Below are 14,614 nucleotides of genomic sequence, written 5' to 3'. Positions count from 1 at the left end.
ATTTTATGTGAATTTGAATCAAATGTCATTGCATATTCTATAGACCAGATCACAATGTCTGAATGTTTGCAAACAAAATGGGTATTTCCGGGTAGAATGTCTAATATGGACATGTTCAGTTTTCACAATATAAAATAAGAGTGTTCAGAACATTAGCTATGCCTAGTTTGTCTAATTTCTCATTTCTAATAGTCAATAAGAATATCATAAGTGCCCTGTTCTTCCATAAAAAAGGCTAATGAATAATAATGCCACATAGAATTGCAAAATTGTTTCAACTCTATATCCTCTACTCCACAATATTTTGGGTGCTCAGATGAACTTTTCTTCTTTGTAATGAATACTAATGCTGCGATGTGATGCTGCTGACTTCATCTACCTGGAAACGTGTTTTTGTTTATGCTTATGGCATGATGATCTATAGATTTGGTCTTTTCTATAGATACTGGACAAGGTATAATTGTGCCACTACGATTAGCCTATAGAGACACTGAAGCTGGTTTCGAAAACACAAAATTATTTTATGCATGTATTAATAGTAATTAATGAATAGTAAATCATTTTGAATATAAAAATGTAAAGTTTAGGTCATGAATCACAGATTCTATCCATGATGGAATCTTAAACGTCTCCTTTTCGCACATTATGGTCTATGATGTTATGTTGTATCCAATGCGGAATCTTTGTTAATCTGCTACTTTACCTTAATTCTTAGGTTGAACTAAAGTACAGTACAAGAGGATACTTTAATACTGTTATGTACAGTAGTATAGCCTACTGGCAGAAATAAGAAAGTGATATTATTGCAAGAGAACACATTATGCAATAGGAAAACCGCATGAATGAACTGAAGGGCCACACCTTATAGCTGTTCAGAACTAGTTTGCCTTGTCAGCTATGCATTTCACAACTGGTTGGCTTCTGGCATTGGCACAGCAACATGCATAATGATTCTCCACATGTAGCTAGATAACCTTTACCTCACCTCCAGCCATATCAATCATTCTCACATATCTAAATTATAAGCAAAATGAGGTAGGATTGAAAAAGTTTTTTAATGTATTATTTCCCTTAATGTTGACTTTCATAGTAGTTAGAAAAAGTAAAATTTAGTTAGTAATTGGTTGCCTACAGTATAGGCTACATCTTTACAGATCTGGTATGATAATTGCCACAAATCTTGCAACATGTTGACTAAAAACAGATACAACTCTTAAACGCCCACATTAAACTGAAGTAAACAATGAATTAAATCAATGCTACCACAAACAGAGACGAAACAAGATAGTTCTTATGTCACACCACCTCAACATGGACAAGAAATGTGTCTTTTCGATGGCTTAACGTTAGACACTTAAGAGGTAAAAACTGTAAAGAGTTTCCTTGACAAGCAAGTAAAAGACTTACCATGGTGCGCTGCTGTTATACTGTAGAAGCGAAAAGAACACACGATATGGAGCGTCTGTTCCCATGCAGAAAGTATTTCTACAGTCAGGAATCTACTCTCTCTCAGGACAGGACACGTTTTCAAAGAGCTTTAACAACACTAGCCTACCTGACTGAATGCTCTCTCTCTCTCTTTCTCTCGCTAGCGAACAGGCGATACCATGTAGTAGACACATGATAACACAACACAAGCCCACGCTAATGCTATTCCATCCTGACTAGGCAGCAAACTTCACAAATAATCTCGATTATATCCTGATTCCTGCAGGCAGCACCAGATCATCAGATGATGAGACAGAGACTGATGGCAGGTGTAATTGTCCCAGAATGATAGATTCAGAGACAACTTCAGTTATGTCGCTATGCTAGATGGCTAAACGTACCATTAAAGACTCATACCTGAGCGTGTTCTCCTTCAGTGTTAACGTAAATCATCGATCCTCCTGCGGGACATCATCACATCCGGACTACAATAATGATGGATGGTCTCTTCATTAAATTAGCTGTGTGTGTGGCTAACATTAGCATGCTAACCTGACTGACTGGCCATCTGGCTTAGTTTGACTATCAATCTCATTGGTTGCCACAGTAACAAAGCGGAGGAGGGCAGATGCTGACATCATCAGCATCGAGTTGATGATGGGGAGGCGGGTTCAAGAACAAGATCTGCACCTGGCTCAATGACAACAGACTCTCAATTCACCTAGGCAAAACTGAATGTATCCTCTTTGGATCTAGTCAGAAACTTAGCCTAGTTGAGAACTTCACAATTAAAGTAGGTGACACTGTGATAGAAAGAAAAAAACACATCTGCTACCTGGGTTGCATCCTGGAGGCTAACCTATCCAGTGAAAAAATGACCACCAAGGTAATCAATAGTCAACCAACGAATTTGCTTCTTGCAAAGGGTTGCCCCGCTGATCAATATTAAATCCCGAAAGACACTAGGAGGTGCTCTTATTGGGCCCCTCATTGATTACGGAGTCCTTGTCTGGTATCGCGACGCCCCAGCTGCCTTAAAGTTAAAGCTCCAAACAGCCCAAAACAAACTAATTAGGGTTGTGCTTGGTCTCCCTCCTCAGACCCACCTTACCGATCATCACCACGAAAGCGTGGGGTGGCTCAAAGTAGCTGATAGAGACAGTACAGCATCTTGCAATGGGCCTGGTGTACAAGATACACTACACCTCCAAGATTCCCATGTACCTGACAAACTACTTCTTAAAGGTCAAGGATGTTCACGATCACAACACCAGAGGCAGCTCCACTAATCATCATCAACGTAGATTTAACACTAAACAAGGCTCTAACTCGTTCTCCTGCTACACCATCAACATGTGGAACGCCCTTCCACAAGCCCTAAAGGAGAGCAAATCCCTAGCCTCCTTCAAAATTGGTATGAAAAGTCACCTTCAGACAGCTGCTACCCGTGACTTGTAAATGGACTAAGCCCCCATGCCCCCCCCCCCCCCCCCCCCCCTTTTCTTTTTTTCTGCCTTTGTATTTGATGTTATGCTTTTGAAACTGATATTATCCTAGATAAAGTACTATGTTCTATCCGTCTGTTTTTCAATGTTATATGAGATACTTAAAGTGTGGTTCCTGTGGAAATAAGCCTCGGCTTTCTAGGATCTCCTTTTAGTTGACCTTGTACCAGTGATTTGTACTGTCATGAAACTGTACTTTTTTCTATTGCAAACTTCTAATACATTCTTCAATCAATCAATCAATCAATCAATTTGATCAAAGAAAGGGTCACTCACTGTAGTGTATTAATTTAAACATCTTGCACACACCTACACACACCTGTATACATGTGTACAAAAATCCCTGTACCTCATGGATTGAAGGCACTCCAGTACACATGTCTTCAACATACATGACATAAGTAATGACTTTTCTCCTACTTACTTAACCATAGATGTAACCATGACTGTCCATTCAAGACACTTGGTCAACTTTCACACATAGAGATACTAAGGACACCTGAGCAATTAATGGTCATTGTATAATGATAACCAGACATCAGGACATGGATGTTGCACAATGGTCAGGCAAAGACATCAGGACATGCAATGTTATATCAACTGTACACTGACCATTGGTCTCATGCACTCTCATGCACAACCACTGAAGCCGTACACATATGATAAGATGTGCACACGCCTTGACCACTTATCTCTGATATGTGCATGTGAACACACACTGTTGGTAGAATATGGTATAAAAGCAAGACCTGAGGACTGAAAACTTTGCGCTTGCATCCGAGTCTTATCCACACAAGAGCAAGTTAGCCAGTTGACTGTATAACCGCACTTTGTGTAATAAAACTATCTTGATTATTATACAAAGCCCGGTCCTTGTTATTGTCTCATCTCTTCAACCATTTTGTGTCAAACTTCAAGACTATTTACTTCATCACATTTCTCATTTCTGTTTGGTTTTAGTTTTGTTCAGTGGTGGAAAATGTACTCACAGTACAGTACATTTTCCTATCCAAAACTTCTAATAGATAACTCACTCAATCAATCAAAACAGCCCAGCTGAGTGTGTTTTCCGGCGACTCTTCTCTTCTGGTATTCATAGGCCTACGTGCTCTTTACTCAAGTAAAAATACCAATTCTGCAATATATATTCAAATACAAATACTGTTACAAGTAAAAGTCCGGAATTAACCTACTTGAGTAAAGGTACAAAAGTGCAGGTATCAAAATGTCCTAAAGTACCATAAGTCAAAGTACTCGTACTCATTATGCAGAATGTCCCATTTCACTTGTAGATCGGTTATTTTCAAATGGCTAAGGGCAGAAGTATAGGGTTGAATCCAAATCTAAAAAGTAACAAGTAACTAAAAGTGTTCAATTGTAGTAGGCCTATACAATATTTGCCTGCGATGTAGTGGAGTAGAAGTAAAATGACTGAAAATTGTAAAATGACTGAAAATTGGAAATACTTTAGTAAAGTAAAAGTAGGCCTACCTCAAAAGTACTTAGTTACTTTACACCACTGACTATCAATCTCATTGGTTGCCACAGTAACAAAGCGAGGACGGCAGGTGCTGACATCATCAGCATCTATAGCTGATGAGAGGCGGGCTCAATTTGATGAAAAGGTCACATTTCAGTTTGGTTTTAGTTTTGTTCCCAAACACGGTCCTATAGTTAATGCTTTTTCATTTTGTATCTGAACAGTTATTGTCCTGTGCTGTGCTTTTCCTATGCGAACTGCAAATAAAGTATTCAATCAATCAATAAATCAACGCCACCACTGAATAAATGCACAGTACAACCAAACATCCTCATTCAATTATAACTCAAAAGAGTTCAGTCTAACTTTTTAGAGCTTGGTTCTCGCTGTTTATTGGTACATTCATTGACACATAATTATGCATCATCAGCTACTGTAGAGCAAATCATTAAATAAAGAAAGAGCAAAGAAATAATAAATACATGGCCCATTCCCTGTAATGCAATACAACGTTAATGGAAATTATTCAATATAGAACATTACTTGAAGCTTAAACTCTTTATTGTCTCATTTCTATATTCTTGATTTATTCAAAACATTATGCTATATGGGAATCCTGATTAAAGCCCATTAAAACCGGGACAGCATCTGTGTCATTTTAGATTTTAGTGTTGGCTGTTCAAAGATTTACAGATATACAAGCTCACATCACGTCACAATCTGCTATTTTTGAACAGTTCGGGAAAATCTTGAAAGCGTGAGAACTACTAATTTAGAATGCATTAGTAGAATCAGCCTCCGGTCTAAGAGTCTTATTCACAGTCAGAGTATTTTCAACATAATTTATAAAGTATCTATTTCAATATATACACACCAGAATTCTAGTCCATCTACCAACATATTTAGAGCGAATGTGTCATATCATTTGGAAGCAAATCAGTCCTTGGATTGTGTCGAGAACCTAAAAGTAGCAAAAAGCTGCCCTCTCCTGGATAGGATAGTCATTACAGACCAGGGCATGTCTTTTTTCCCTTTTTGTTTTTCCTCAATACATATCGGAGGCAGGCCAATCCCTGGCTCAAAGTGTCTTGCTGTTCAAAGCCGATGATTGTCTTTACAGTATGATTCCCTAGAGATGGAGGATGCTGTACTGTGTAATGTGTCAGGTTGGTCCTCAATCCTCATCATTGCTATTACTCTGACAATCATTCCGTCATTTGTTGATGTAGATTGCAATCTCTGGTTGGCACGAATGAACCCACAACAGTCAGCCTCTACCTTTAAGCCAAACTGCTACTACTACTCCTCACTGTCGTCTCTGTGTGTAGTGTAGACTTAGAGGGAAGCTTGGTCAGCATCATTACGTTGTGAAAGTGAAAGCATCAACTGTTCCCGGCAGGGCCACCATGCTGCTGCATGCTGATGATGTTACCTCTGGTTAACCATGTCGTCCAGAGAGGCCAGGTATAATCCGCCTTCTTTCCAAAGCCCAGTCTGTCATCCAAGTGACCTCTCTCTGGGTCATCCCCCATCCCTACAGCTGTGAGAGAGAGGGGAGTTAGAGAGAGTGGCTGAGCTCCAGGTCAATGTCTTCCTGCAGCGATGATGGGACAATGTTGGTCATCATGATCACGTTATTGGTGATGGCATTGACCGGTCCCCCCGAGGGCTTGGAGCTGCGCTGCATACTGATGATCTCACCACTGGTCTGCTCTGCCTCGGCACGGCGGAAAAGACTCCTCATGGTGGCCTGGGGGAGGGGGAGGGAGAGAGAGAGAGAGAGAGAGAGAGAGAGAGAGAGAGAGAGAGAGAGAGAGAGAAGGTGGATGGATGATGAAGACAAGGTCTGAAAGGTAAATGGTATTTAATAGATAGATCATAAGATGGGTCAAAAGATTGAATAAATGATGATTGATTGATAAAGTGTTTGAGGGAAAATAAAGAAAAGGGGACAAAAAGTGGAAAGAAAAGCAGATGATGGAAGGAAGAACAGAGTGAAGGATAGAAAAGGGGATCGACATATCCCCTTCTTCCCCCCTCTCTCTCTCTCTCTCTCTCACACACACACACACACACACACACACACACACACACACACACACACACACACACACACACACACACACACACACACACACACACACACACACACACACACACACACACACGCGCACACACACACACACACACACACACACACACACACACACACACACACTGTTACCTGGAAGTTATTGGTAACAAAGCAGTACACCACAGGATCCATGCAGCTGTTTAAACTGCTGAGAGTCACGGTCAGGTGGTAAACAATCACGTGGTGAGGCATGTTGGGGTAGAAGTACACCAACACCTACAACACACAGCACACATGACCCGTCACCACAGAAGCAATGACATGTTTATACTTTTTGCGTGTTGCAATACAACTTTCCACCATTACATCTTTTTATCAACTCTTAATAACTTACACAGTCTATTCTCAGTAAAACAGACTTGAGTAGTGTACTGGAGCGGCGGTGGTCACGCCGCTCCTATACGTGGCCGTGTGTGTAGACGTACGTGTATGTATGTGGGTGGGTGCGTCCGTCCGTATGTAGCCTCAAGCCTGTGGTGTAGTACCTTTTCTGACCACACATGTTAAGGGAGGGGCGCTGTTTTCAGGCCAGGCCAGGCCAGGCACACACACACACACACGCACACACACACACACACACACAGGGGGGAAGGGGGGAGGGGGGGGGGGGGGGTGGTGGGTAAGGTTGGTGGGTTGGTGGTTAAACCACCGCTCAGTTCACACGGGTGTGATTTTTTTCCCTACGTCTACACATACGTCTCTTTGCCAAAAATAGCTGATCTAAAAGCTCACGCGAATGTTCCCCTCCCAAATAATATGGATGCTGGGGTTCAAGCGGTTAAATCCCAGACAGTGTTTCTGGGTTTTTGACATCCCTTCAAAATGGAGTGTCACTCACCTGTCGGATGTGGAAGGGTGTGAAGCAGACAGTGAAGATCACCAGCACCGTGGTCAATAGTTGGACAGCTCTCCTCCTCCTCTCCCTATAACAGACACAGCTTCAAATCACCCACTGTGACATTCAACCCACCATAACCATATTTCAACTGCTGTCAAATAGACTCCTTGTTTTCTTTTTCTTTTTTACAAAAGGCTTTCTTTGTTTTGTTTTCTTCTTTGGGATTTATATGGTACAAACTTTTTGTTGTTTTCCTGTAGCTATTGGATGAAAAGGCATTTTAAACAGATATCGTGTGAATATGTTTTATGATGAGTATTTAGGTCTTACAGTCTCTTTGTGTTATTAAACTTGCTCTACAGAGTAACGCACAATGTAAGCATTCATTCCAAGTGGCAACACAATGTAATTACGAGTTCCAGTGTGAAACCAGTTGAGAACCTGTAGACTAACCACCCAGTAGACTAACCACCCAGTAGACTAACCACCCCGAGGTGGGGAGTGGGGAGTTAATTTCATTAAAGGGGAAGACCACCCATTTTCAATATTGAACTATGTCATTAATATACCTTAGAGGAGTTGTGTGGAAATGAAAAAAAAAGTTCCCCTTCTTCTGTGTTGCCTAGAACTGGAGGGTTGATTTCGGGGTTTGTATTGTAAAGTACAATGTGTGATGTCATCAAGTTGTAATTTGCAATACAAACCCCAAAATCAATCCTCCAGTTCTAGGCAACACAGAAGAGGGGGAACTTTTTTTAAATTTCCACACAACTCCTCTAAGGTATATTAATGACATAGTTCAATATTGAAAATGGGTGGTCTTCCTCTTTAAGCATCCCGCGAAGCTTGGCCAATGTGACCCTGGGCGTACACCAAACTTTGGACAAACTGACGACGATGTAGGCCAGATGATGTAGGCCAAGCTTCACGAGACACAAAGCTTGGCCTACATCGTCTGGCCTACATCTTTGCCGTTGTGACTCTGGGCGTACAACAAACTTTGGACAAACGGACAAAGCCAGATGTTGGAGCTCCCAGGAGCACTGCTCAAAAATAAACAAATTCCAAGGCATCATCAGTAAGGTTAACATGAGGCGAGTTGTACCGGCTCTGCTGCATCAGGCGGCGGTCCGTTAATGCCCACATGATTCTCAGGGTGAAGACCACGATGATGATGAGTGGCAGGAAGAACTCTGTGATGGTGAGGAAGAGCAGCTTGGACAGACAGCAGCCCGTGTTCCGGAAGGCAGAGGAAAGGAAGGAGTAGGTGAACACGATGGCAAACAGCCAGACGGAGATGCACACACACTTGGCCACACTGGAACTACGCCACCGCCGGGATGCTTCAACCTATGAGACAAAACAAAATGAAGTAGCTTGGTTATTTTTTTGTTATAGTGTAGTATCCTAACATGTAGGAAGAATATTCCTTTAATCACTAGAAATTAACCAAACAAATCACTAAAATCTAATTTATACATGTGGAAAGACCTGTTATTTATGGCAAGCAACAAGTCATCTGACAAGGTATAAACCAGTTAGACGCCTCAGGGCGACAAGCGACCTCACCCTAAAGGTCGAGGTCGCGCCATGTCTTGGCCATCTGGTCAAAGGGATTTGGTTCCCCTGGCATCACAGTGATTATTGGCATTCACAGAAATGGGCTTAATATTTATGACATCAGGGATCTCCATATATGGGCATAAAAGTGATTTGGTTCCCCTGGCATCACAGGGATCTCCATATCTCCATATATGGGCATAAAAGGGATTTGGTTCCCCTGGCATCACAGGGATCTCCATATCTCCATATATGGGCATAAAGTGATTTGGTTCCCCTGACATCACAAGGATCTCCATATATGGCAATAAAGGGGATTTGGTTCCCAAGACATCACAGTGATGTCAGAGCATGATGTCATGTTGATCCCTGATGTCCACATCACTGTGACATCACTGTGACTCTTTTATGCCCATATATCGACATCCCTGATGTTCACATCACTGTGACATCACTGTGACTCTGTGCCACACTGGCCAGATGGCCAAGACAGTGATGTGTCAGGAGAACCACAGTGTCAGACGTTTCCCATCCGTTTATGGACAAGCTGTGCCAGTTCTGACAGTAAACTGTGGCAATAAAACCTGTAAATATGGTTAGTCCATGGTCTTTTTAAAAAAAAAAAAAAGAAAGAAAAAAAAAAAAAAAAGATCAGTCTGTTAGGCCAGTTCTTTGTTACCTTGATGTTAAAGATCAGAATTAGAATGCAAGCATTCAATGAAGTTATATGATCACATAATAACCTTGATCTTTGAGAGTTTTAACTTTTAACACACAAGTTAATCATCTCTTTGGAGCATCCATCAAGTTTCATGAAAACTCTGCGCATGCGGCCCAATAATTTTGTTCAAAGACGTTCCCACACAGACTTGACTGATTTTAATACCCTAAACAATAAAAGAATATAGCGCACACTCGTAGCTGCCGATGCAAATTTTATTGGAACACAGAGAAGGGCAGTCTGGTCTTCTCTGTGTTCCAATAACATTTGCATCAAGTGTGCGGCTATACTCTTACTTTTATTGTTTAGTGTTGGCTGGCATCTCATAAGAACCGGTGGGCTGTGCACCTTTTGATTACTGATTTTAATACCCTGCCATACATGCATGCCAGCTGTTTTGAAACTAAGTACACATCACCCACCTGTACAATGGCGAGGTAGCGGTCAACACATATGCAGGTCAGAAACAGGATGCTGCAGTACATGTTGACAAAGTAGCTGAAGATGTGCAGGTAAGAGCAGGTGAGACATTCCCCCCCGCTGTAGTAGAGCAGGATACGAGTGGGCAGAGACAGGTTCACCAAGAGATCAGTCACTGCCAGGTTGATGGTGTAGATCACTGAGGTGGTCTTTGGCTTGGTCCGGTAACAGAAAACATACAGAGCCACTGTGTTTAGAACCAAGCCCACCTGGAGAGAGGAGGAGGAAGCAAAGGCAGGGATTTGAGAAGAAGGTTGGGAAAGGAGAGGAGGCAAGGAATGGGTAAAAATGAGAAGAGATAATTGGTTCATTGAAGAAAGTGAGTTGAATAGGAACGCAGTGACAATGGGAGCTGTCAAACACAACAGATGTAATTAACGCTTAATTAACAATGAATTAATGATGACCTCATAATACATGACATCATCATGAATGTATCATGAACTCATCGTTAATTCCTGGTCCTCACCATTAACTAACGGTGAAGTCACTATGACTTAACTAAGTGTAATATACAGTATCATAGTATATCATTGGTTAAGGACAGTTCCAATATTCTATGCCCGGGATGAGTGCTCATAGGCGGGTAGGAGTAAGGAGGGTTGGACTTTAAATACTGTTCTCATGTAAGGCTTGTTACAGGATACCTGCAGAACAAACAACGAGTGTCTGGAAGAATAGGCTGTAAGCATAGGCTATACCTACCAGGAAAATAAGAGAATTTATGACCATCAAAGCAATCCAAAGGCTGTAGAAGTCATTGTAAAGCCCCTCGTCTAAATGGGCCAGTCTCTGAAGGTATGGTTCCATAGCACCACTGTTACTGGGACTGCCCAGCACAGGCTGTATGGGACATGTAGTGTTGACCAACACCCAGGAGTCCGAACTGTTGGAGTACATGATGATGATGATGATGGTGTGGGGGATGAAGAGGACACAGATGACAATTTGGGCTAGGAGTTGAAACTCTGAAAGGCAAAATGAGAAAATGCTTTGTTAAGGTACTGTATACTTTGGATATTAGTCTGAGTCTACCATGGTACGCTATGGTTTTAGTTCAGGGGAATACAAAAATACTGAGAAGTATTGGTAACATGATGATGAGTCTTATTTTTCTTCATGTGACAGCGAGGAGAATTAACTGACAAAAAAAACAACAACAACATATATTTTATCAAATATATTGTATTTTTTATCAACACTACAAAACCCTGATTGTCAGTTGTGAGTCCAGTGTTTTTATCAAGACAACAAGTATAGGATAACTATATGTGATTTTAGCTAAAGTACAAGCTGTTTCTAATTCAGATGTTTGCGTGACAATTTGTCATGGCTTGATACTTGATCATCTCCAAATAAACCTCATGCAGGATATCCAGGATTTGCCACAATGTATGACCTCATAGACTACAGTGACAGTGAGAGCACAGCCATACACACACACACACACACACACACACACACACACACACACACACACACACACACACACACACACACACACACACACACACACACACACACACACACACACAATACACAAGATTATATTGCACAAACTGGTTTCCAATTCCGTCAGGGGTAAAACAGAGGTTGCTCCCACCCTGTTCCTATGTGCAATCTATTGAACAACATAAATGATATCTTCAAACTGTGGAAAAGCTAAATGGTGAGCATTCTCTTTTATGCTGACTTGCTGATGAAATGTTTTTTTTTTCTGTCTAAATGTTGGGAAACTATGAAAAGAATGGAGCCGTTCCATAATTGCGAAGGAAACTGAATTCAATCCCATTAGTCTCAATATGTATAGCCTATCAGTTTTATTTTGGAACACAATGGTTATATTAGACCAACCATGGAGGCTGTCTTAGAAGACTTATTTATCATTGTGTGCCCAATGGAAATCTGTCATTTTACCACTTGTGTTAACAGAGCATTGTTAACATGCAGGAGAAAAAAACTAATCTGTTCAGTGTGCCAACTCAATAAAATATACAATTAATATCAGTATTTTCTGCATAAACATTGAGTAGTTTATCACCTCTGCCACAGAGGTTGTGATGATGTCCGACACTGATGTTTGTCCCTCTATCTGTGACCAACATATCTCAAATATTAATGGCTGGATTAGCGTGGAGTTTATTGTGCACTTTCACGCTCCCAAGAGGAAACCTATTGATTTTGGTGATCCCATGACCTTCCCCCTAGCACTGTGACCACCATTATCAGGCCAAACTGTCAAATGAACTGAATTCACTTGTAATGAGGTCTGCACCATGGTCTAGTCAATTGACATTTAAATGTTATATTTGAGTTGGTTAGCTAATAGCTACTCAGGGAAAACCTGGAAAAATGAATTAGACAACTCTCTATGCCTATGGCAAAACAGAATACACACACAGCGTGTGTGTGTGTGTGTGTGTGTGTGTGTGTGTGTGTGTGTGTGTGTGTGTGTGTGTGTGTGTGTGTGTGTGTGTGTGTGTGTGTCTGTCTGTCTCACTCTCTCATTGCCAATTCTCAAGTTTGTTAGTGTTGGCATGGCCCTCAGTGACAAAGTCACTAAGGGCCATTTGAAGCATCCATTCATTTTAGACTGTATATTTATTTATGACTCTACAGATGGGATATCTGTTTACTTATGGATGCAATTATACACGAACAGAAGGTCTGGTTGTCCTGTGGTACAGATTTGATTCCCACATGACGCACTAGGATTCAGTTTGTGCCTAAATCTCATACATTTCATAACAGGGAAAGAGAAACAGTTAAAAATTTCTGACAAACATGAATAGAACAGAACTACACCAGCAAGAGTTACTGCACATCAAATCTTCAGCATCATGTGTAAAGGTGGTTGCACACTGCCGCGTTTTTCGTTGCGAAATGCGTTTTTCAGGGCAAGGAGAGAGAGAGAGATAGAGAGAGCAAGGGACCGAGTGGTGCGCGAAACGGGCGGCAGTGTGCAAATGTGACTGACATAACGTGAGGTTGATTTTTTTATTTGCGTGCTCCGAAATTCACTCCGATATTCGGCCCGAAAAACGCAGCAGTGTGCAACCAGCTTTAGTCCATCCTATGAGTGCAGGGTTATTTATTTCTCTTCTATTTCTATTAAGATGGGAATTTGGGAAGTGTATTTATTTACCACTGAGAAACTTCTGTGATGGGAAAACAGCAGAATTTGATGATGCTTTGTGTTTGTGTTTTGGTAATTGTGTGTGGATAAAAAAAACATTTACAAAGATTGACTGATGTTTTTAATATTCAAATAACCTTGTTATTTGTAAATGTATTTGTACATTTGTGATGGGAAGAATAGAGCAGAATTTGATGATACTATGTGTTTATGTTTTGGTAATTATGTGTGGATATGAATATATTGACAAATATTGACTGATGTTTTCAATATTTAAATAACTTTGTTACTTCTAGATTTATGAGCCAGAAGCTTCTACGTATCCCATCTTTTAAAATGAATAAGAAGAGTTCTTCTCCCAAGTGCCAAAATGAACTGTTTTTTTTTTTTCCCACATGATTTGAATTCCCAGCGTTTAAAATGATGTTACCATCCATGTCTTTAAGAGACTTTGCCCTGGCCGGCCTCCGACGAGAGGCCGCTACCCTCACACTTGCAAGGAAAGCCCAAGAACATGACTGGCATATCCTTCACGAAACAACAACTTCAGTCTGCCCCCAAGCAGACTGAAGTCCTGCCACTCCTACAACAGGACATCACAAGAGATGTTTGGTTCCATCCCTGAGGACCTGTCTACAATAGCATGGCTGGCAACTTATTGGAGGCAGGAATGGGAGTCGGCTGAGCCCACATGTCTGCACTATCACATCCAAGACCCGGCAGATGGAGCCGAAGGAGAACATCTACCGTATCTACCACCCCGACATTGGACACTGCTGAACCGGCTCCCTACTGGGGTTGGTCACTTCAAATGGTCCATGAAGGAGTGGGGCCTGGCAGACAGCGCAGTATGCCAGTGTGGCGAGCCTGAGCAGACTGCACACAATCACCACCTGTCCTCAGTAGAACAGACCTCCTTCACAGGCTGGCCTCTTCCAAGTGGGACCAGAGACAAGAGCGTGGCTTTGCGACACCGAGATGGACATAATGGCGACGATACACGAAAGAAGAAGAAGGGACCGGATTGAAACAAAAACTACAAAGTTGGATACAAATTAACTGATATTGCGGTCAAATGTCTGTTTTTTTGTTTGTTTGTTGGGGTATTTTCATAATAAGACAGATGATTATTCCTAGGCTATACCATGTACAAACAAACCCTTATGAGAATGTATCAAATCAATCATTATTAGTTATATGGTTGCTACCCCTGTATGTGTTAATAATAATAGGAAAATATACAAACTCAAATGTTTATCTACCAAATCTACCAGAATCTTATAGACAGCAACAGATGAAAAAAAAAGACTGTGTATTACCGGTATGTCTAAA

General features: G+C 41.2%; 1 protein-coding gene across 1 annotated transcript; it reads right to left on the bottom strand.

Annotated features, from left to right (window-relative positions):
- Positions 1 to 5,971: 5,971 nt before the first annotated feature.
- On the bottom strand, positions 5,972 to 10,956 carry gpr20 (G protein-coupled receptor 20; the record flags this gene model as incomplete). The annotated part of the gene is made up of 6 exons (XM_080742225.1): positions 5,972 to 6,163; positions 6,638 to 6,763; positions 7,386 to 7,470; positions 8,491 to 8,735; positions 10,089 to 10,355; positions 10,852 to 10,956. The coding sequence occupies 6 exons, from the start codon at positions 10,954 to 10,956 to the stop codon at positions 5,972 to 5,974; spliced, it is 1,020 nt and encodes a 339-aa protein (XP_080598351.1).
- Positions 10,957 to 14,614: the final 3,658 nt, after the last annotated feature.

The sequence above is a fragment of the Nannobrachium achirus genome (genome assembly GCF_963921795.1).
Source record: "Nannobrachium achirus genome assembly, chromosome: 2".
Lineage (NCBI taxonomy): Eukaryota > Metazoa > Chordata > Actinopteri > Myctophiformes > Myctophidae > Nannobrachium > Nannobrachium achirus.
This window is presented reverse-complemented; position numbering and strand designations above follow the sequence as displayed.